This window comes from Gouania willdenowi, chromosome 15, assembly GCF_900634775.1.
Source record: "Gouania willdenowi chromosome 15, fGouWil2.1, whole genome shotgun sequence".
Taxonomy (NCBI): domain Eukaryota; kingdom Metazoa; phylum Chordata; class Actinopteri; order Blenniiformes; family Gobiesocidae; genus Gouania; species Gouania willdenowi.
The window spans coordinates 4,208,760-4,231,562 of record NC_041058.1 but is presented as its reverse complement, the minus strand read 5'-3'; the positions used below and the strand labels follow the sequence as shown (position 1 = coordinate 4,231,562).

The window sequence follows — 22,803 nt, the reverse complement described above, 5'->3', positions numbered from 1 at the left end:
CAAACATACGCAGAAAAAACACAAACATACGCAGAAGCACACACACACACGCATGCATGACACACATATTACACAATACATACACAAAAAAACAGACACACACACAAATGAAAACACACACACAATTCACAAAATAACACTCAAGTAAGTGCTCTAAACACAAGAAACAACACACAAGCATAATGTACATACAAAAAGATACAAATGCACATATGCATTTACACACAGAGACAAAATCATGCAAATAACTACACAAACACGCACACGCAGATGTTACCACACACACACATATTGACACATGTTTATATATATATATATAAACACTAATGTACAAAAGCACAAGGAAATATATTACACATACAGTCACATAAACCACACGCATACAAAGTAAACACACATTCACAAAATAACACTGAAACAAGTACTACACACCCACACATACAAGAAACAACACACACGCATTTGCACACAGAGACAAAATCATACAAATAACTACATAAACACCGACACACACGATACCACACATACACATAAACATACATATTGACACATTTATATAAACACACTAATGTAGAAATGCACAAACAAATATATTACACATACAGACACACACAGCCACACAAACCATACACACACAAAGAAAACACACACTTTCACAATTTAACCCTCAAACACCCGCGTACACAAGAAACAACACACTAAAAATAACATACAAACAAAGAAAAGTACAAGCACAAACACGCACATGCATTTACACACACAAACGGAAATGACTACACAATAACACACACACATTTACAGACACAAAATTATGGAAATAACTATACAAACACACAAAGACACACACACACATTCAGTACACACATTGGACAGATGAAAAGCTTCATGTGCTCAATCCAGCAACAACCTTTCCTGCACGCACATTTACTAACACACCCACACAAACAATCAAAGCACACACACACGCACGCATACACACGCTAAATCCACTTAATGCCATCACCTCAGCAGCATGTTGACATAAGAGGCCAATGGGCTTAACTAAAGCACATTTAAACGTGGGTAAATGAAACGGGCTATGAAAAATCACTTAAGGACGCCTAATCGCTGAGCATATGCTCAGTTTGGCCCAGTCGTCGGCCAGAGGACGCCAGCACTACTTTGATGGTGCAAAATGTTTGTAATCTAACGCTCGGTGTGATGCAATTGGAGCTCACAACAGAAACGACAGATACAAAGTTTACCGGTGGACAGCGAGGACGGCCTTTGTCACACGGCGAAAACAAAGCGGAACCTGCAGAACGTAGCAGATCTTTGCTTCAGTCCGTGCAAATCACAGAGCGGATTAGCCTCAGCATTCACTACATTGTTTTCCTTCCTGGCATCACAAAGTTTTCACCACACGTTTAGAAAATGAGATTCCTCTGTCATTCCACGGCAGATTACAGATTCATGTTGTCAAGATGATGCTAGACTAAACTAAAATAAAGCATCCACTGCCCACATTATTGCTGTCAATGTTCCACATTTCCATATGACTATAAGAAATATGCTTTAATTGTTACAACAACAATAGTCCTAAGATTGTGCCCAGGCTCTCAATAAAATATAATAAAGGACACACAAATAGCCTATCCCAGTGTTTCTCAAATGGACTTTGATATTTTGTGTTCATGGTGTAATTTTGTGTATTTTTCTGTCATTTTCAGCATTTAAGTTCTTGATTTGTGTGTTTTTGGGGTCGTTTTCTGTATTTTCCTGTCATTTTGCGTAATATTGTAAACAGTTTGTGTGTCTTTGGAGCTATTCTGTAATGTGTTTTTGTTTTGTGTATTTTCTTCATAGTTATTTTGCGAGTTTGAGTGGTTGTTGTGTCTGTCTTTGTTGTCATTTTATGTTTCACGAGTCATTTTGTGTTTTTTTGGAATTCTTTTTTGTGTGCTTTTGTGTACTTTGTGTATTATGTTGGACTTCATATTCCTTACAACTTCTTGAGTTACAATTTTTGGGGATTTGCTTTTGTGGACCGCAAGAAATTAGACTGAAGGTGGCCCCCCCGGGCCGCCTGTTGCCCAGGTCTGCTCTACAAAGTTTCTCTATAATTGCTGTTAGTCTCACGCTGCAATCTCCACCTGTCACATGAACGCGCACGTAGCCAGGCTGAAATCACCAGGGTTAAGTGAACAATTTTATATCCTGCTTCATTGTACAGCTGCTCTCTGTCAGAGTGTTTGGTTAGGAGCGATATCCAGGATACACTTATCCAGCTTCGTAGTACAAAGGTTTTCTCCCATAATATTTGGTTAACTCAAGATAAAGTTTAAAAAGAAATATTAAATATAAATTACACATAAAGCAGGGATGTTTTGGCTACTTTTCCCATTAAATAAATGAGTCATTAGGAAGGTTATTAATCACTGACTCACTTTGCCTCCCCCTGAAATGTGCTTGTGATGGTAACACTAACTTTAATTATCGCAGTAAATGTGATGCTTGTTGTGATCTCCTCAGGCTCTCTTCTCTAATTGTGTCAGGCTAATTTGACAAGTGGCAGATGTGAGGACTCCCTAACCTCACACACCCCCGAAACACACACACACACACCCCGGAAACCCACCCTCTCACAACCATTACTCTAGTAATTAGTGCCTCTGAGGCTTTGAATGGAGCGCAGTGGGAGCTGAGAGAGAGAGAGAGTGTGTGTGTGTGTGTGTATGTAAACCTGTGACACATGTTTGTTGTTAATAAAAAAGGTGCACCTGTACTTACATCTGTACGTGTGAGCATGAGTGTGTGTTATTATGTGTGTACATGTGTGTCTGTGTGAGTATGATGCATGTGGTATGTATGAGTGTGCCTCTGTCAGTATGCGTGTATCATTTTTGCATGTGGATTGCTATGTGTGTGTATTCATATTATTATAAGTGTTTGTGTGTGTATGTGTATGCGTGATTAGTTTTGTATGTTAGTGTCATTCATTGTTTGTGTACGTGTGTGGATGTGTGGGTTTGTGTGTGTGTTTCCTTTACGTGTGCTATTACACAGTATGTGTGTCCCTTTGTGTGTGTGTGTGTGTGTGTGTTATTCTTTGTACGTGTGTTCTGAGTGTGTGTGTGTGTGTGTTTTGTATGTTTGTATGCTATTCTTTGTGTTTGTGTTGTGTGTGTGGATGAGTGGGTTTGTGTATGTTTCTTTCACGTGTGTTATTACACAGTATGTGTGTACCTGCGTGTAGTTGTGTGTGTGTGTGTGTGTGTGTGTGTTGTATGTGTGCGTGTTAAGGCCTTTATCAGGTGTCAGGAGACGCCCGGGGGAAGAGGTGAAGGCTGTTATGAACAAATAATTAATAGAGAAAAGAAAGAAATAATTAGCAAAATGTGGACCCGACTCCTTGGCCTTGTCGTTTTCTGCCTTTTGGGGCTGCAGAGCTAAAGGAGGCGGAGTTCCCTGGAGGGGGGCGGAGCTCCCGGGAGGAGCAGGATGAAGGAAAAACACTGATGGATGCTCTTAAGGGAAGAAGAGCCCCTGGACGCTCGGCGCACAAAAGGATTTGTCCGCAATTAGCAAGCAGAGCCGCCTGGCTCACCTGTGGCACGTTATCTTTGTGTGTGCGTGTGCGTGTGTGTGTGTGTGGGCGCATCTGTGTGTGTGCAGATGTTAAACACTTAACATGCAAATGCAAATTGTTTCTGATGGAGGAAGTAGCTAAAATGTTTCTTTTCTTTAATACTTTCCATTCATTGTTTTGACTTTGTCCTGCAGATCTTACTTTTAGATTCTTATCATTAGTTTCTATTAATAGTTGGATTTCAGTCACGTGTTTATGATGACACGCGAAGGGGGCGCGATTTCAGATAGAGGGCTGGAAGTAAAAATGGAGAATACGCCTATGGAGGAAACGTTGCAGAGTCCGTATTGTACTGATTTAGATCCAGTTTCAAGACAAAAATACAAACAATGAATTAACAAATATGTCAGGCGTGACCCGTATCTTATGAAGATGAGAGAGTTTCTGGCAGAATCTAAAGATTTCCCGACCATTGAGACTGTTGATATCACAAACTATCTGGTCCTTCATACATCCTACTGCACCAAACAGCAGATGAAAGCCTATAAAAAATATGGAGGCATATCACTTTTTGTGAGCGGGTGGGTCTACAACTTCGGCGCCACAATGATTATCGTTTGGTCTTCGCCAGGGTGAGTGTTTGTTCGTGGCTCAACTAGTCTGGGACACTCAGATGGACTATCCTTCTATCTTACTCTGTTCACTAACACCAACCAGTCGAAGCGGATGGCTGCCACCTCTGAACCTGGTTCCGCTGGAGATTTCTTCCTATAAAAAGGGGGAGTTTTTTCTTCCCACTGTCGCTAAACGCTTGTTCATGTGGATCTTGTTGGGGGTTTTCTTTCTTACTATCGACTTTATATGTTGTTAAGCGTTTTGAGATAACATTTTTATAATTTGCGCTATAAAAATAAAGTTGAATTGAATTGATTAAGATGCTAGCAGCTAGCAGTAATGGCTATAATGTAAACAAACATGCAAGATATCTTAAAGACAATGTTAGCCTGACAGTAAAGGCTACATGAGGCTTGTTTGTCACATACATACATATTACTATTGAATAGTACTTTATGACATGTAGTGAAATAGCATTAGGGCGTTCAGCTTTTACTGTGCACAGTGAGCAGCAGGGGTGAAAGAAAGAAGGTAAATAATAAAGTAAATGAGCATTTAACGACAACCTAATGCTATATAAACACAGCCACAAAAACATACCTCTGACCAAGTGGTCACTACAGACACGGGCATCAGCAGACGTAGGTTTAAAATCCACTTTTTACAGCGTTGTTCTGTGAGCCTTTTACATTTCTCACCTCTGTGACCAACAACCTTCAGTACTCTATAAAATCTATTTTCCTTTTCTCGGTTAGAACGACTGGAGCAGCCGCAAACTACACAAAACATGGGCATTTGGAATATTTCAGGAGGCAGATTCTCAAGATACTTTACTTCCTGCTCTCCATCTGCATTTTGTACCCTCGCAATGCAGCAATGTGACGTCACATATACCATTTTTAGCATTTTACTCCTGGAATTAATAACCTTTATCATTTTATTTCTGATCAACCAAATTAGATCATTTCAGCTGATAGTTGAACCTGATAACATAGCCCCACCTCTTTAACTTTGATTCTGCTCAGCCAGCGATGCTACTTGCTAAGCTAATCCAAACATGTGGAAAGGAAGCACAATTAACAGCCGCAATAGGTGGAACACAAAGATTTGTCTCAAAGTTTCAACATAAAAATGTTTGAAATTAATATCTTAAAAACATTGAAACATAAATGTTTTTCATATTTCGAGCTAAACAGCTGCATGTTAATCGGCCTTCATGGAGGATTTGGATCTTCAGACATGATCGGATTATTGCCTAATTAAATCTATTTTAAAGACTCCCATGAGTGCAGTAAAGCTTGGATAGATCTGAGTAGGGAGAAATGTTGTGGTGTTTTATTGCCGAGACCCATCATGTTTTTTTTTTGTTTATTGCACATGAATACAGGCTCTTTGGGAGAGTTAGAGCCAAAGTGAAGCCCCGCCCTCTTAATGACAGGGCCAACGACCTTTGAGTATTGGCTAGTTTACTAAAACCTCCATAAACATGGGCTAATCATGACGCTCTCTGTAACATTGCGGCTAAAAATGAGAAACTCTGGAGACGAGTGACTCGGGTGATGTTATAAATCATCTGGTGCCTCATGTTAACTGGTGACTGAGTCTGAGTGTTAGCTGGTTTCACTCCGAGGTCAGTCGTTGGGTCAAATGGACACCAGTTTCAGTAAAACATCAGTAAACCTCCAACCTCAAACTCAGTGGTAGAGTTGGTTGTCCAATAACCAAAGGGTTGGGGGTTCGAATCCCGCTCTATTCAAGTCACAGTCGTGTCCTTGGACAAGGCACTTTACCCACATTGTCTCGTATGAATGGGTATGAATTGTGCATGAATTGTGCATGAATGTTGGTGGTGGTCAGAAGGGCCGGACCATATCCGCGAAACAGTATCAGTATTCCCCAGGGCCACTGTGGCTATAATGTAGATTACCATCACCAGTATGATTGGTGTGAATGAATAATGGTTTCTGTGAAGCTCTTTGAGTCTCCTCAAAGCGAAAAAAGTGCTAGATAGATCCAATCATCATCATCATTATTATTATTATTATTATTATTATTATAGCAATGTTAAATTCTGCTATTCTTTAAGTGTAGGTTACATCTCACTGTGCTGTCTGTTATTAATAATTGTGTCATTTCATATAATAGCTATTTATTTGCAGCTCTCAGTCTCTTGTTTATTTTGTGGGCGGGGCTAAAATTGATGTTTCTTTACTTTACAAACATTAACTAACCATCAGTCACCGTGTTGCCTGGTAACCGTCCCACTAACCAGCGGTCCATCCAGATGTGCTCGAGCTTAGTTTCGTTCAGGGTCAAAGTCGCCAGCACACCAGTGCTCAGCATCACCTACACACACACACACACACACGCACACACACACACACACACACACACATGCAAATAAGGAACAACACACTCATCTGGATAATAATTTACAAAGTGCTTTCATTTGTAATGGATCTTAGAGCAATAAGCAGGCAACAGTTTGACCTCAAATATGTGAAATAAATAAATATCTACTTGCACTGGTTACAGTATTTTGTCCTTCTTCTTCACATACAAAAACTGTCCTTATCATGTGCAATATTGTAACATTTCATGCAAAACCTCCAATTCCCACATGTTTTTATGTATATTTATTTACTAGTACTGTTATTCACGCCCTACTGTTATCATATGCTACTGATATCGTTATTCATACATTTTTCATGTTAAATATTTGATGTAAATAAACAAATAGGGTAAATTGAGTATTTTCTCATTTGTTTTATCGTTTCGATGCTGTAAGAGGGAATTTCCACATTTCTTTTATAAATTGTTTTTCTTTTTCCTTTTTTTTGCGCAAAACCCAATTATGAGTCCTGACCCACAGTTTGAGAACCCTTGTTATTTTGTTATAAGCGGTTTGTCTTTTAATGTCACACATGACTGACACGAGCTGGAAGGAAGGTTTTGCAAAGTACTGAGTCAGTTTATGAATGTTTCAAATTAAACAAATAGTCAACAGGGGCTTGGATAAGTTTAATACGTGTGTGTGTGTGTGTACCTGGCAGCAGTGCTTGTTTCTCCATCTGACTTGAATGCAGGTGTTGGTCTCTTGCAGCAGCTATAAAAACAGAACAGAGCAGCTCTTAATACACACACACACGCACGCACGCACGCACACACACACACACACACACACACACAGTATATACACAAAGTGGGTTTCAAGTTCTCTCATGTTGGCTTTAGAAACACTTAATGTGACAAACTATTTCAGTTTCCAGTAATTCTGCCATATTTTCCATCAAGAAGGTGGTAAAGAAGCCCTTTTACCAACTTCAATGCAACAGGGAGAGTAATAAGCAGCACGTCTCTGAGTCTGTTTCAGCATTAATGTGGCTCAGAAAACTCTGAACTTTGCTGATTTTTGATCGTATGTTAAGTATGCTGCATTTCACACACAGCTAAAATGTCCTCCCCCAGTCTGTGATGGGTTTTCCTGAGTCTAACGCGTGGTGACGTGTCATGTTGACAGTTCATTAGCGTTAAGTCGACGCATTGTTTCCAACCTCTCAGAGACACAAGGAGGAACAGGTAAAAGCAGGGGTTCTCAACCTTGGAGTCAGGACCCTTTTTGGGGTCGCGAGACACTGGGAGGGTGTCGCCAGATGCCTTCAAGAAACTACCATAATTTTTAAACAAATTGAGCCAATTTTTCTTTTTTTTTACCATTTTTCTGCAACTACACCAAAATTGTCATATTTTAACCTATTTTCATCACTTTTTCTTGCCATATTTTTGTTACATTACTCCCATTTCTGCCACTTATCCATCAAATTTCAATGGCTTTGCTGCATATTTTTTTGAATAAACTCTTTCCACCACTTTTTCCTCCTAATGTTGCGTATGTTGAACCATTATTGTCACTTTTCACCATATTTCATGCTTATTTTGGCCAATTTAACCACATTCACAATTTGTCATTCAGATTATTTGCCAGTTTAAACTAACTATTCCTACTTTTACAACTTTTAATCAATTTCAATGGTTTTTAAAATCCCACTTCACCACCTTTTCCACCATTTTTGGTCTTGTTTAATCAATTTTATCTCTGATTGAAACAAGTATTTACATCTTTAAGATGACTATATACTATGGTGTAAATAATAGTAAACTTCCTGGATAGCAGTGGATATTATTCAGATAAATAAATAAATGTGGTTATCACAGATTCATAGAACAATGGACCATCATTTTGCTGACTTTATGGATGGACCCCAAAAATATCTCCCCTTTACTCCCCCTTATAGATGGCCGTGTCTCCACATGACTGTTCTTCAATGTTCATGTCTGTGTTCAACCACCTTCAGGTACAGTGGGGGTCCCCGCTCTCTGGAACCTTTATTTTTGGGGACGCCAATGTACTACTGGTTAGAGTTAGCGTGTGATCGGCCTGAAAAAACCTAATCAAAGTACCTCTAGTGTGTGTGTGTCATTCCTGCTGCATTCCTAACCCAGCTGGGGTGATTGGATGGGAGGAGATTGGGACGGAGGAGGGTGAACTGGGGTGTTTCTAGTTTCAGACAATGGTTAAGGGCGAGGGGTGTGTGTGTGTGTGTGTGTGTGTGTGTGTGTGAGTGTGTAGTCCACAGACAGGTTTCCAGCAAACAAAGCTGGGTCTGTACTGACACAAGTACAGAGGGGAAGACGGGGAGCGGAGTGAATGAGCAGGAAAGTGCAGCGAATGAAGAGGTGGATGGAGGATGTGTGTGTGAGTGTGTGTCGCCCCCTGATCCCCTCAAATATCCCCCTCGATGACAGAGCCCGGCCGAAAGCGAGGTGATGAGAGAGGAGCAGGAGAGAGGAGAACAAACGAGGAGCGACAGGGAGAGTGAAGGCAGAGAAAGGAGAGAATGCCCCTATTTGTTAATCAATCGGCCGTTTCGGAAAGGGAAAACTCGGAAAATCCCCAGAGGGAGGAAGACATTGAGGCGGGGGCCCGCTGAGGGGGTGTAGCTAGGCCTGAACAGAATGGGCGGGTACCTCCAGCTCCTTCAGCGAATGGCGCAGCTTCTCCTGATGCCGGTTCTTGGGGGTCCCTGAGTAGCCTCGAGCTACGGAGGAAACACAGGAGAAGAATCGGCAGATCATGTGACCTCATTTTAAAAAACTTATGTGACATAGCTTTGTGTTTGTCTTTAAGGCAATCGTGGGAATTCAGAGGAATGTGGCACCGAGAACCGGAAACAAGGGCCGAGGAATGATTTGAAATGTAGATGTTGGCAGAGAGCTGAATGTGGAGGGGATGACATGAGGAAGACAGGTCAAAGGATGAGGAAAGGAGATTAATCTGTTTGCAGGGAATGATCTCACAGGGAATGCTACGTTTAGAACTGTTCTCAACGGGTTTGACTTTATCACCATTTAAAAACAAGCTTTGACTCAAATCAAGGCAACTTTTTAACTGTTAGATACAAATATGATGCAACAATTCATTCATTTTACATCCTGAATCCAAAAATAAAAGGATTCACAGGCTCTTATTGTATTCATGTAATCTTACCGCCATTATTTATAAGTTTTGTTGTCCAATTTACCTCAACTTATCCATTGCGACACTCTCAGTATTTAGCTTTTATTGCTCCTCTCATTGGTAAAGAGGTTGTTCGGAGGTCCTGCTCTTTTAAGGCTCAGACTGGAACCACTTACCACCTTAGGCTCCTATAGAATGATTACAATCACCTACATTTTAATAACTATTTGTTTGTTTAGTTTTTTCTCAACATAGTAAAAAAATATGTATGCATTATATATGTGTCCGTGTGTAAACTTATACTTATGTATGTATATATGTGCATGTATGTATATGTCTGCTGATTGTATTATGTAATGTATGTGTATCTACAGTATATACTGTATACACTTATGTGTGGATCTAAAGTATGTGTATATATTTACCCTGAGATGTGGGGTGTCTTTTTGTTAGTATTGGTTGTTTTTGTGTTTAGTAATCTGCTGTATGTAGAATGATTTTTGTTCTTGGCCCCCCTCAAAAACGAGATGTTGCATCTCAAGGGGCTTTCCACGAATACATTTTAAATTATTGTCAGGAGCAAGAATAGATGTCACCACATAAAAATCTCCTTCAAGAGAAAAGCAACTTCTTTTTGTCAGTTTAACCAGTTTATTGGTAAATACTGAAAATGCGTCCATATCGGTTGCAAGGTAGGTGCAATAAGGTAATTAAATGAACCGGAGTACCAACAGAAAACACAAACAAGCAAAGAAAGAACATGCAAACTCCACAGAGAAAGGAAACTCTTAACTTATTTCAACCTCATTGCTAATAATCAGCTAATGCTAGGTTTATGCTATTGCTAGGCTAATGCTGATGCTAGGTTAGTGCTAATGCTAGGTTTTTACTATTGCTAGGCGAATGCTAATGCTATGTTAATGTTAATGCTAGGCTAATGCAAACCAATGCTAATTTATGCTAATGGTAATTAAAGCCAATGTTACAAGCTAATTTCAATGCTAACATTTGCTAATGCTAGCTAATGCTAAGCTAATGCACTGCGACGCAGGCCAGAACCTGCCTCCTCACTGGCAATATTCTAGTTATTTAGTGTTTTCAGTTTAAGGGTCAGATTCCCAACTAGTGAAACCACCCGGATGGATAGAAGATGTGACTGTAAGGTCAAAACACACAAATGTGACTTGTTTACAAGGTTATTCCTGAAGCCGTGAGCGTCCACAGAGAGCGCAGCATGGCTTTAACACACACAAGCGTCTCCTGGAGGACGGCAGGCGGTTATTGGCGAGGACTCAGGGTGCTCCTTGAGTGTCTGGGTTATCTCCCAAATGCCACCTCACAGTTAGCGGCACAAATCTGCACACCTACCACACTCGGTTTTAATTTCCCAGCCCCTTCGTCTCTGGTGGTAAACACAAGGAAAGCACACGTGCACAAAGCTAATTGAACTCGTGCATCTGCTTCTGCACGTGCTCGTACGTGCACCTCAAAACATGAGAGAAATGTGGTGCCATCAGCCTCGTATCTGTTTATTTTGCCTTTTCATCTTCACTGGAACCAACCATTAAGGAGTGGAGTACTCCATTAAGAAGGAGATGAGGTAAACAGATGCATGTAAATGAGGGTGAGTGTTTGTCTCCTGATAAGACTGTTTGTGACCGGGAGAGGGAGGGAGGTGGGAGGGATGGTGGGGGAGGGCTTAGAGTCCGTCCAATGGTGAAGTTTGTCTGCTTACCTTCACTAAACTGCAGCTTCTCATTGTAGTAGTGGTGCTCCAAAGGCAAATCTGAGAGCAAAAGGAGGAACTACATGTGATTCCAACCATCACCAAAACAAGCTGTGACCAAAATGGAGCAGTTACACAAACATGTGGTGCAGTTCAACACATGAACGTATCATAACCTCACTTTTTGTTACTATAGGAGCTGTGGTATAACATTTATTTTAATTACATCTTAACTAATGTTTCATATTTAATTCCAAACCAGCATCTTTCCATGAGGGAAACAGAATCATGATGTTTTCCCCTCCTCTGGGAATCTTTGCGCTCTGTGTATTGTAGATGGTAAATGTGTCATTTTGTGTATTTTTGTTGTTATGTGTTTTTGGTTCTTTTTCCTTACTTGGAACAGACACTGAAGAGTATAAACCAGAAAATATAACAAATAACTAAAATGTTAACAATAGACAATAATGTAGTTAGTCTTCTAAACACATACACTTACATGTATACATATTGCATATTGATAACATATATAAATCTCCTATAGAATCGTGTATAAAGATACAAGGGTAAACAAAAATCCTGAGTACCAATGACAAATAATAAAAACAGTAGAAACAAAAGGAGGAGTCTCCAAAAGTACAGCTCCAGTACATGGCTTTAACTCTTAGGGGAGGCATTACCAACTCTACCTGAAACAGGCATAGCTGGTCTCTATCTCATAATGAAAATGTCTTGCTAGAGTCTTAATAGGTATTGTAAGTAATTTCCTCTCTATGATATGATAGATGTCATGGACTTTTTGACAGTTTGACATGTTTAATGTCATTTCTCTTGCCATGTTGAGTTTTTTTTCTGGCTCTTGGTGTATATTTTTGGAGTCATGTTGTGTATTGTGTTGTGTGTCATATTGTGTATCTTTCCAGGTGAGGGAAAAGGAAACGTAAATATAAATTTTTGCCTTACACGTTTTGCAGATTGAGAATGTTCGTTTTCCTCTGAGGCTAAAAGGAGCTCCATAGCCAATACAAACCAGTCCCACATGCTTGGTTTAGCTTAGCATGTAGCAACACTGGCTGAGTCGGGAGTCATAAGATAAAAGCGTGCATGGATGGGGCTGTTATTAAGAACCAATGAAAAAATCAGGAAAGATAACAATTATCCTGCATTCCTCAATTTTACACATGTTATGGAAATACTTATATGATAAACTTTAATAATGTTATTATTTCAAACCAATACAATAAAATATTGTCTTAACAGACTCAGTGGACGCTCCTTATGTCCAGTTCTATCTGTATACTGGCTTTGGTTCCTGATTCTACCACCTTTTACTGCTTAGTCTCAATGTGGAAAAGCAGAGAGGCATCATTTAGACTGAGCTTTGAATATTTTCCTCATTTTGGTGGTAGTTTTTGGGTTTTTTGGGCCTTTTTTGGATGAAAATCCCTAAAATTTCTTGTTTTAAGGGCTTACTGGTGCACAAACACAGTGACTATGTGAATCTCTGAAAATAAGTTACTTTTTCATAATCAAATACCGTGCAGAGTAATAAATTAAATTAAACAGAATGAATTTCAAACAAGATCTTTCCTCTTTCTGCGAGGCCCAGTGCTAAATGATCCCTGGCATGGCACCGGTCCCCAGCCCACTGGTTGAGGACCCCCTGCTTTGGAGTCACAGTGCACCATGTGGCTGTTTCTCTGGCAGGCAGGGACACCTCCAGGATTAGTAGCATTAATCAGATAAGGGGGTGAAGGGCCGGACAGGCACAGACATGGGCACCTGCTTCAGGCCTGGATGAACAGGGGCTGAGGAAGAGGTGCGGGGTTTAGGGTGGGGGGGGGGGTTTATTCCTTTAGCTGCAGGGAAACCCCCGAGCTGCTCCAATGAGTGTGGGTCTCCCTCTAGTGGGGGCGGTCAGGAGTAACAGTCAATGCTTCAGAGAACACACAAACCTGCAGGAAAGGGGCTTGGACCTCTCGTAATGTAACAGACCATCAGCGTCGGCCTTTAAAGCTTCCACAAATCCACATCAGTTAATTGACATGAGTGAAGGAGTGGACTCTAGTCCACTTTTACTACCATCAGCCCAGCACGGTTACCCCCACCCCCACCCACCCCAAAAGAAAAACATATGCCATCACATTCATATTATAATATAAAGTACGAGAGGTTTTTGTCTACTTTTTTGTCATTTTGTGGATTTTTTAAGTCATTTGGTGTATTTTTGTTGTCATTGTGTACATTTATCAATCATTTTTGTTGTTGTTTTGTCTCTTGCTGGAGTCATTTTGTGCCATTTTGTCCATCATTACCTAAGCCATGAAGATTATATTTCCACAGATTTGTTTATTTGTCTGTAGCACTAAGAATTTGACAATATTTTAACCAAAGATAGACCTCACTACACCATGGAAGTTTCCATTACATTTTGGAGGGAACACATCAATAAACTGATTCTGGATCAGTTTCAAAAATCAAAAAAATCCAAATCTCTCACCATTGGTGAAATTTCAAAAATTCATATTTTGGTTCATAATAAACCAATGTAAAAGAAATTGGACCTACTCTATGGTTTTTCAATGGGGATATACAGTACATTTCTTCTAAGCTTTTAAAGTGTGAATGATCATGGTACCATGATCAGGATCACTGAGCTTGGTGAAGGTTTGTGTTCTTTGAGTGCTCTTGTTGTTTGGGTTTTAGGAGTCATTTCATGTATATTTCTGTAATTTTGTGTATTTTTGTTTTCTTTTGTACATTTTCAATTATTTTTGTGTATTTTTCTGTCATTTTGTCAATTATTTTGTGAGGCGCACATAATAAGACCAAGGGCCACATGTGAAAACCATGTTGTGTCAGGTCGACCTCTTCCACCCTGGCTGTGCTCGAGTACGGCACCTTTGTACTCACACTAGCCAAGTAATCCAAACTTTAGTTGTCAAACGTGCCTAGACCTCTGACTCAAGGCGAAATGAGGGAAATTCTAATGTGTTACCGTTTGGTTGTGAGCAGAAAAACCTTCCTATTGACTCTCTGTGAGCAGGCTTTTCTAAAAAGCAGCTGGTAGACTGTGAAATGAAGGAAAAATCCTGGACATGGAGGAGGATGGTGGTAGTGATCTGAGCACTTCCTGATGCTAAAGTAAACCTGAAGGCCTCAGGCCGTATGGAGATGGACTGCATGGAGCCTCTCGCTATGTGATCTGGGAGAAAGTCAACAGTTTAGTTTCCCTATCGCTGTGTGGAAGGACCTCGGGTCAACAGGAACAGAGAGTGTCAGAGATAGAACTGCCGAGGCCTAATAACCTGCGAGCATGTGTGTGCACGAGTGTGTGTCTAAGGCTTTAGGCGGTAAATCCTACATATAATAAACACAACTGTGTGGACAACCCGAGTGTGTGTGTCTGTGAGTCAGACTGGCCCAGTCTTCTAACAACAATCAGAAATTATAACTCTAACAACTAACGACAAAAAATGTTGTTTATGTTATACTCCAAATTCTAATATTCATATTATTTTTCAACACCCAACAGGTGAAATTATGTATTTATTATTTTAATTTGGTTGGTTGTTAAGTTGTTTGGTAGTTTTGTTAATTTTGTTGGTTGGTTAGTTGTTTATATTAATATTCAACACCGACAGCTGAAATTATTATTTACAGTATCTATTTGTTTAGTTGATTGGTTGGTTGGTTTTTTAATTGGTTGGTAGTTTTGTTGAGTGGCTGTTTGATTAGTTAGTATACTTTTGTTAATTTTGTTGGTTGGTTGGTTGTTTATATTATTATTCAACACCGACAGCTGAAATTATTATTTATCTATTTTTTCTTCATGATTTACGATCATATCATCACCTTTTGAGTTTATGTTGTTGATGATTCCGGTAAAATGTTCCGGTAATTATGTGATTAAAATTTAAATTGTTTGAATCAGTAACTAGGTTATGGTGGTAAACATGTAAGCTTGTGGCTTTCTGACCAATCCTGAGCATCCATCAGTATTATGAGCAAATAAGAGTGGTGTAAACAAAGAAACAGGCGAGGTCAATAATCCGTGTGAGGAGAAGAGAGAAAAGGCCCCTCCTTCTCTATAGGAGGAAATCACAAACCAACCCAACATCAAAACAAATGTAACTTATCTTAAACACAAACAGACAGCCAATAATAACACTGTTTACCTGGCTCACCTTTATCGTAGTACTGATGGGTGCCAATATCTGTATCTGTGGGGCGAGAGGGAAAGAGAGAGAGAAAGAGAGAGAGATGAGCATCTCGCTGTCAGGGAAAAGCAGAAGACAGATCAGCAATTTCGCACCGTGGGATAAACAATCGCTATCAGCCAGTGGCCCGGCCCGTCTGCCAGCCGCTCAGATAAGAGCCACAGAGAAGGGGAGAAGGGGAGGGGTATTAATAAAGACAGGAGTGAGCCTGACCCCCAAACTCTGATTTACCCCACATGCAGCATATGCATTTAAAAAGCTGGAGCATGCAGCGAGCGAGCGCACACACACACACACACACACACACACACACACACACACACACACACACACACACACACACACATACAAACTGCTGAGCGAGTGTTATTCCTGCAGGCCTCTAAACCACAGAGGCAGCCAGTCTCAGATTCGCACAACACATCGTTTCTTTATCGCGCCACGACTGTCGGTGCCGCTGTTGCAGCTGCTCCTGGGCTGGGTCATACTAATACAAGAGGACACACACACACACATACACACTGAAAAAACCTCCTTCCTCATGTGCGTCCAAGGACGGACGCTCTCAGGCTCAGTAAAAAAGCAGAGGTTGCAGAGAAAAATGACAACTGTGTAGTAAATCCAAATCTAAATGCAGACCAGCTACTTCAGGGTTTTGCAATCACAAATATCCTTTAATTTGAATCCGATTTTCAAAAACGTTGCAACTAAAAATGCCAGAATGATACACTTTATTGATCACTTCATAGTTGATAAAAGTTTTAGAAAAATTAAAAACTACTGAATTTAAATCACGTAATGATGAGCCTTTGTGACAGCAATGATTCATCAATGAAATACACTCTATTGGTTGGTTGACGGATTATTTAGTTGGTTGGTATTTTTGTTGACTGGCTAGTTGGTTGGGTAGTTTTGTTGGTTGTTTGGTTGATTGGTTAATTGGTTGGTAGTTTTGTTGATTGTTTTGTTGGTGGATTATTTAGTTGGTTGGTTGTTTTGTTGGTTAGTTAATTGGTTGATTGGCTGGTTGGTTAGGTAGTTTTGTTGCTTGTTTGGATGATTGTTTAATCGGTTGGTAGTTGTGTTTATTGGTTGGTTGGGTATTTTTGTCAATTAGTTTGTTGTTTGGTGGGTAGTTTTGTTTGTTGGTTGGTTGGCAGTTTTGTTTATTGGTTAGTAGTTTCATTGATTGGTTGGTTGATTGGTTGGTTGGGTGGTTGATTGATTGTTTAGTTGTTTGGTTGGCTATATTTGTCAGTTAGTTGGTTGGTGGGAAGTTTTGTTTGTTGGTTGGTAGTTTTGTTGATTGGTTGGTTGTTTATTTGGTTGGTTGGGTATATTTGTCAATTAGGCAGTTTTGTTTATTGGTTAATAGTTTTGTTGACTGGTTGGATGTTTAGGTGGTTGGGTGAGTATATTTGTCAGTAGATTGGTTGGTTAGTTTTGTTGTTGAAGCAGTTTCTCTCAGTTGATTGGTTGAGTGTTTTCCTGCTAATTCGTTGATTGGTCGAGTAGTTTTGCCAGTCGGCTCGGTCCATTGGGTATTTTTGTGAAGTGAATGGGTAATTTAGTTGGTTTGTTGATTGAGTGATTGATTGAGTGATTGATCGGGTCTATATCTAGAAGTAAAAACGCCTCTGCTGATTTCTTTCCTCGGATGTTTTCATGTACTGTAGCTCAGACATAACCAAAAACACACAAACATGCGCAAACGCATGCACGCACTCACGCACACGCACACGCACACACACACACACACACACACACACACACACACACACACACACACACACACACTAAAACAACTAAACAACATGTCACTGCTATACATCCTTCCCAATCTTTGTGTAAACACACACATTTCTACACACAGACTCTCTGTGAGAGACAGTATCAGCTCAGTAGACTGTGAAAGACAAGGCAGAATGGAAAAAGGAGGAGAAAACAAGAAAATAGGGAACGTTTCCCTGATGGAGAAGATCAACTGATAAGTGCTGTTTGCTGGCTCTGCAAGGAAAGTGCTAGAAAAGTTTGACTTGGATGACATTCGGTGCAACAAAGTTGACATTGAGAGTAAATTCTGACAGCAAATGTCAATTAAGTCATAGTTTTAGTTGATTGAATTGAGTTTCATTTATCAGAACTGTTTCTGACTTAAATGAGTGTTAATCAACCAACACACAGAGAGATTACTTCTGATTAGCTCATTTAAAATCATTCCCGCCCATTTTAGTTTTCAAGTATTTTTCAGATTACAATTCAGTCCTTTAGACAATTAAAGTTGAGTGAGCAACTTAAATATTCCTATTTTTCTGCTGGCACCACCATCTAGTGAGTAAAAGTGTGAATTGCATGTCTCTCTGAGTGCATAGTGGCTTCTCACTTCTACGTCCTTTAGACTGTGAGTGAGTGGATGGAAACTGGCATAAGGTCTGTGTACAAAACTATTTTCATTCAATTATATCGTTATTTTATATATATTATATCCAAATTTAGTGGAAAGTTAACAACATTGTACATCCTGAATATTATCCTGCTGTATTTACTATAGGCATCAGGGTTCCCACACTTTTTTCACAATGATTTTTCAAAACCTTTCCAAAATATTTTACCAAATTTTCACGACTTAGTTCTGAACCGCTAAGATCTATTCTACCAAAAATGTGAAGGCCTTTCCAGTGCACTAGTGTAACAGAGGTCTGTAAGTGTGACACGGTTAGAAGCAAAAATGTGGCAAAGGGAATGCAAGTTGTGTCCATAACTTATCTATCATATAGCATCGTACAATGCAATTGGCTTTGACACCCATTTTGCAAGTAAGTAACAATGCTTCAGCTATTGAATGTAACATTAAACAATATCTAAGTGCTACCATGTTTAATTATAAGATGAAAATGACAATTGACAATTTCAATTAGCAGACACTTTTATCCAAAGCGGAATAAAACACAATGTGCAATGTGCATTGCGTAAAGTAGAGTAACTTTCCTTATTTATGATTTAATCTGCTCTCAATCCCCTCTGTAACACTGGGTATTATTTTGTGTATTTGTGTAGAAGTGCTGGCTTTAAAGCAGACCCGACAGGTAGCTCCAATGTCTCTACTTGTATAAAGAGGTCGGAGTCAGAGAAAACAATGTGAAAAAACACAAGAGAAAGTGCAAACAGACAAGGTGAGAATTGATGTAGCCTTAGTCAGATTGTTGAGGCAGATAAAGCCAGGGTGGGGAGAAGGTGTGAAAACAAAGTAAGCGACGACAGGACTGAGATCCAACATGACAATAAGAGCTACCTTTAACTTGGAGTGAGCCCTTGGTGGACCACAAGTGCAGCTCAGCCAGGCAGAACGCCATCAGATGGCCCGGAGAAACCAGTCTGCAGAGAGAGAAAGGGAGAGAATGGAGTGAAAGATGGAGAGAGGAAAAGATTGTGGGAAGACCAAACATGACCGCAGATAAATATCTGGATGATGTGACACAATAGACGGGCTGGTATGTGTCAAAAGGTCAAGCATGTAGACAACCTATGTTCCTACCTGACCAGGCACATTCAGAGAATAGCTCAGATTAGCAAGGCAGTGTCCTTTTCTACAATTCACCTTTCTATGATCTAAAGTACCCTAAACTACCAACCCCCCCCCCAATTTAGTACAGATTTCAGATATTTATAAAGATGATTCCCTATTTTAGTTGCAATATGTGTTTGTTTATCAACATTGTTGGTCATTCATTTGTCTGTGCAAGGCTACACTCAGTGGCCTTCTACCATTACCACAGTAACACGAGTAATTACTAACAGAACTAAGTAATTAATGGTTTCCTCAAGTTTGTTTGTTTGTTTGTAATCTTTATTTTGAACATGAGACAGTGAAATCAACACAACAAAACAAGTAAATTCATACATACATCAGTCAATGTTTTCTATTAGATATTTAGAAATGAGAAAGGCCATCATTAAGTCAGGTTTTTGTGCCATTTCATTGGATAGGTCAGGGGTCACCATCACGGCACCAGGTAGCCTGTATAGACCATGTGAGGTCGAGCTTTAATCAGGCCGAAAAAAGAAGATCCGGCCAGAGCCTGACAGAACACGACCCGAACCTGTCTGACCCGAATGAAGCCGATCTCTTTAAACTGACACATCTGTGCACGGCTGCTCGCACATGCAATAATCCGATGCGAGTGGCTTTACTAACTAACTCAGCTTTATTCATTCGTTCTGCATACAACTATAAACATAACAGGCAGCTTCATGTGAAGCTACGGAGGGTACATGCGTCTTTCTCTTTCTCATCTAAAATCACCGATACAAGCTCTTCGATAACATTTTCCTCTCCAACACTTCTATCCCAGGGTGACTGTGGTTCACATTCCAACAAAGTAACCTACTGTTGCTGACTATTTTTCTCTGTTTGAGTGACATCACTTAATCAAGCCTTTTCTAACATTCCACGCTACAAAATAAGTAATAAAGGTATGTATGATTCGTGCTGATATCTTATCGCATAAATATCGATGCGCAAGGCTGCAATATCGATATCATATCGAAAGTGAAATAGTTGTATCGGGACATCCCTATTTAAAAGTGACATATCTGTGGTTTTTAAGTGGATTCTTTACTAACCCAATGACCTTCTGCATAATTAGGGCCACTGACTTCACGTTTAAAGATGGTTGTGAACAGAACTTTAATGAGGCCAAAAAAAAAAGACCCGACCTGGCCCAAGCCCAACAGAATACGACCCGAACCCTTCCAACCCGTATGAAGCTGTTTCAACCCAACACATCCGTGCGCGCGTACTTTGATTCGATGCAAGTTGCTTTAATAACTCAGCTGTATTTACTAGTACCTCGTGCTGCATACAGCTATAAAAACTGACAAACTAAATAGCCCTGAATCATGCTAAAAATGCTTAATAGCTAATAATTAAGGTAAATCAAAAATTTAAAAGAGTATGCTCAAATTATGCCAAATCACACAAGATCGGCACAAACAAGCGGTCTGGTAAGATTCCGTTAGGCAAGATTTTGAGTTATATTCCAATCTTCTGTTTGTTTACTTCTTCTAAACACTTGCTAGACATATTCCCACTCATTTAACAGAAAAACATGGTGAAAATATGTGAAATCCATTACATTAGCAAAGATCAGAACAAAGACAGTACGCAGTAGCGTTTTGACTTTAAGGAAGACTGTGTTAAAGTTCAAGTGTTAGATTGACCACCGTCAGAGTTCAACAGACACTGGTAATATTACATTGCAGTTTTAAATTTTTTTTTTTTTAAATGAAGAAGCTCATTACTGCAGACGTGACACAGAGGTTGACAGACATTCAGGTGAACTTTGGCTGACACTGAGATGAGGTCACGGCCGGTGAGGCTTGCAACACACACATCACAGGAGAACAGTGACGGACACACACTTCACAGCTGACAGCTCACACAAAGACAAAGACATTCCTCATATCGCCAGTGACAGCTGCCTCTGCCGCTTTATTAAAAAAACACTTTATTCATTTCGTCGTTTAACTTTGACAGGAACAGATTTATTCATTATCTGTCTGTGAACAACGTGTTGGAACAGTCATTTTGAAGGAGAAATTGTGTAGATTCGCTGTTATGTTTAATAGGAACTTTTCACTCGTCTCTACTGACACCTGTTAGAGATAAAAAATAAAATAAAAAAGATGATACAAAAACAACACATTTACAAGCGTACATTTTTACGTTTTTGTTGTGTTTGTGTATATGTTTTATGTTTTTGTTGGGTGTTGTATTTTGTGTAGTTATTTTGTCTGTTTTTGTTGGGTGTTGTATTTTGTGTAGTTATTTTGTCTGTTTTTGTTGTGCTTTTGTGTGTTTTAGATAGATATTTTACACATCCGCTTGAGAAATTCACATGTTGTCTTGTGTATATTTTTGTGAATATTGTGTCCCGGTATATTTAAACAACTGTTTTTGTTTTGCATTACGCTCTCATTTGTTATGTAATAAAGCTTTAGAAAACATTTGTTGGATTTGCTATAACACTGAGAATTGGGGGGAAAAGGATTTTATCGGCTATTTATCGGCTAAAGAAGTTGAAAATGGGAAATACACAGACACATTAGTTAATAGCTAGCGGTTAGAGCTAGGGATGTAACGATTAATCGTAAGGCAGTTAAAAATCAATTCATGGGGTGGTGTTTAGCTCAGTGGGTTGAGCGCCCGCCCCATAAATGGAGGCTGTAGTTCCTCACCTGCAGCCGGTCCCAGGTTCGATTCCCGGCTTGGGACCCTTTGCTGCGTGTCATTCCCTGCTCTCCCTTTCCTGTCAAGCAACTGTCATATAAAGGCCACTAGAGCCCAAAAAATCCTTTAAAAAAAAAAAAAAAAAAAATCGATTCATAGGTATGCGATGCTGTGAAAATTGAATCGCAGTACTTTTTAACCAGCAGAGGGCGCTATCCAGAAGTCATGGCGGCGGGCGAAATCTGCTAATACTTTCTTTCTGACCACCTTCTACTCTTAAACATATTCATAAATGATTCCTTACCCCTTTAGCACCAAAAGAATATCTGTAATATTAAGTGAATATCTGTAAAAGTCACGTTTTTCTATTAACCCTGTCTGCTAGCGTAGCATCTCTTCTTCACTGCACTTAGCTGCATGCCAACCGACCACTGGGTTACCATCGCCCTCTGCTGGTTCAAACAAATATCTGATGCAAATACAGTGCAGACTGTTTTGTTTTTTTTAACGTCAAATTGTTAAGTCACAAAATACATTTTCAGTTGCACTTTTAAAAAGAAAAATAACTATTATGCAGTTTTGTATTGTTTACTATGGAACCAGAATTTAAATGAATAGGCTTCTTCATTTGCATTATTCCTTTATTTATGTCATTCAAGATTTATTTTTAGTTAAATTGCATTGTTTGAATAGTTCATCAAGGGATTCTTTTGACAATGAAAAATAAAAGGAAAATAGTACAGTATTTTCAGTCATTTAAGTACAGTCCCATTTTGTAAAATGAATCGTGAGAGAATCGTATCGTGAACCCAGTATCGTGAATCGAATCGTATCGGGAGTTGAGTGAATCGTTACATCCCTAGTTAGAGCTGAAAAAGCTCTTTGATGGTGATCATTTAAAAAACAATTTTCCCTCCGACTGATCCT

At 39.6% G+C, this 22,803-nt stretch overlaps 1 protein-coding gene across 1 annotated transcript in view; it reads right to left on the bottom strand.

Annotated features, from left to right (window-relative positions):
- The window catches only part of wdpcp (WD repeat containing planar cell polarity effector), a 75,697-nt gene that overhangs the window by 26,745 nt on the left and 26,149 nt on the right, over window positions 1-22,803 (bottom strand). The window contains exons 4-9 of the mRNA XM_028468909.1: window positions 18,940-19,022; window positions 15,615-15,650; window positions 11,437-11,487; window positions 9,212-9,282; window positions 7,230-7,289; window positions 6,415-6,529 (exon numbers count right to left, since the gene is read on the bottom strand). Of these exons, the coding sequence (XP_028324710.1) occupies window positions 6,415-6,529; window positions 7,230-7,289; window positions 9,212-9,282; window positions 11,437-11,487; window positions 15,615-15,650; window positions 18,940-19,000 (394 nt within the window). The 5' untranslated portion in view covers window positions 19,001-19,022. The remainder of the gene's footprint in view (window positions 1-6,414; window positions 6,530-7,229; window positions 7,290-9,211; window positions 9,283-11,436; window positions 11,488-15,614; window positions 15,651-18,939; window positions 19,023-22,803) is intronic.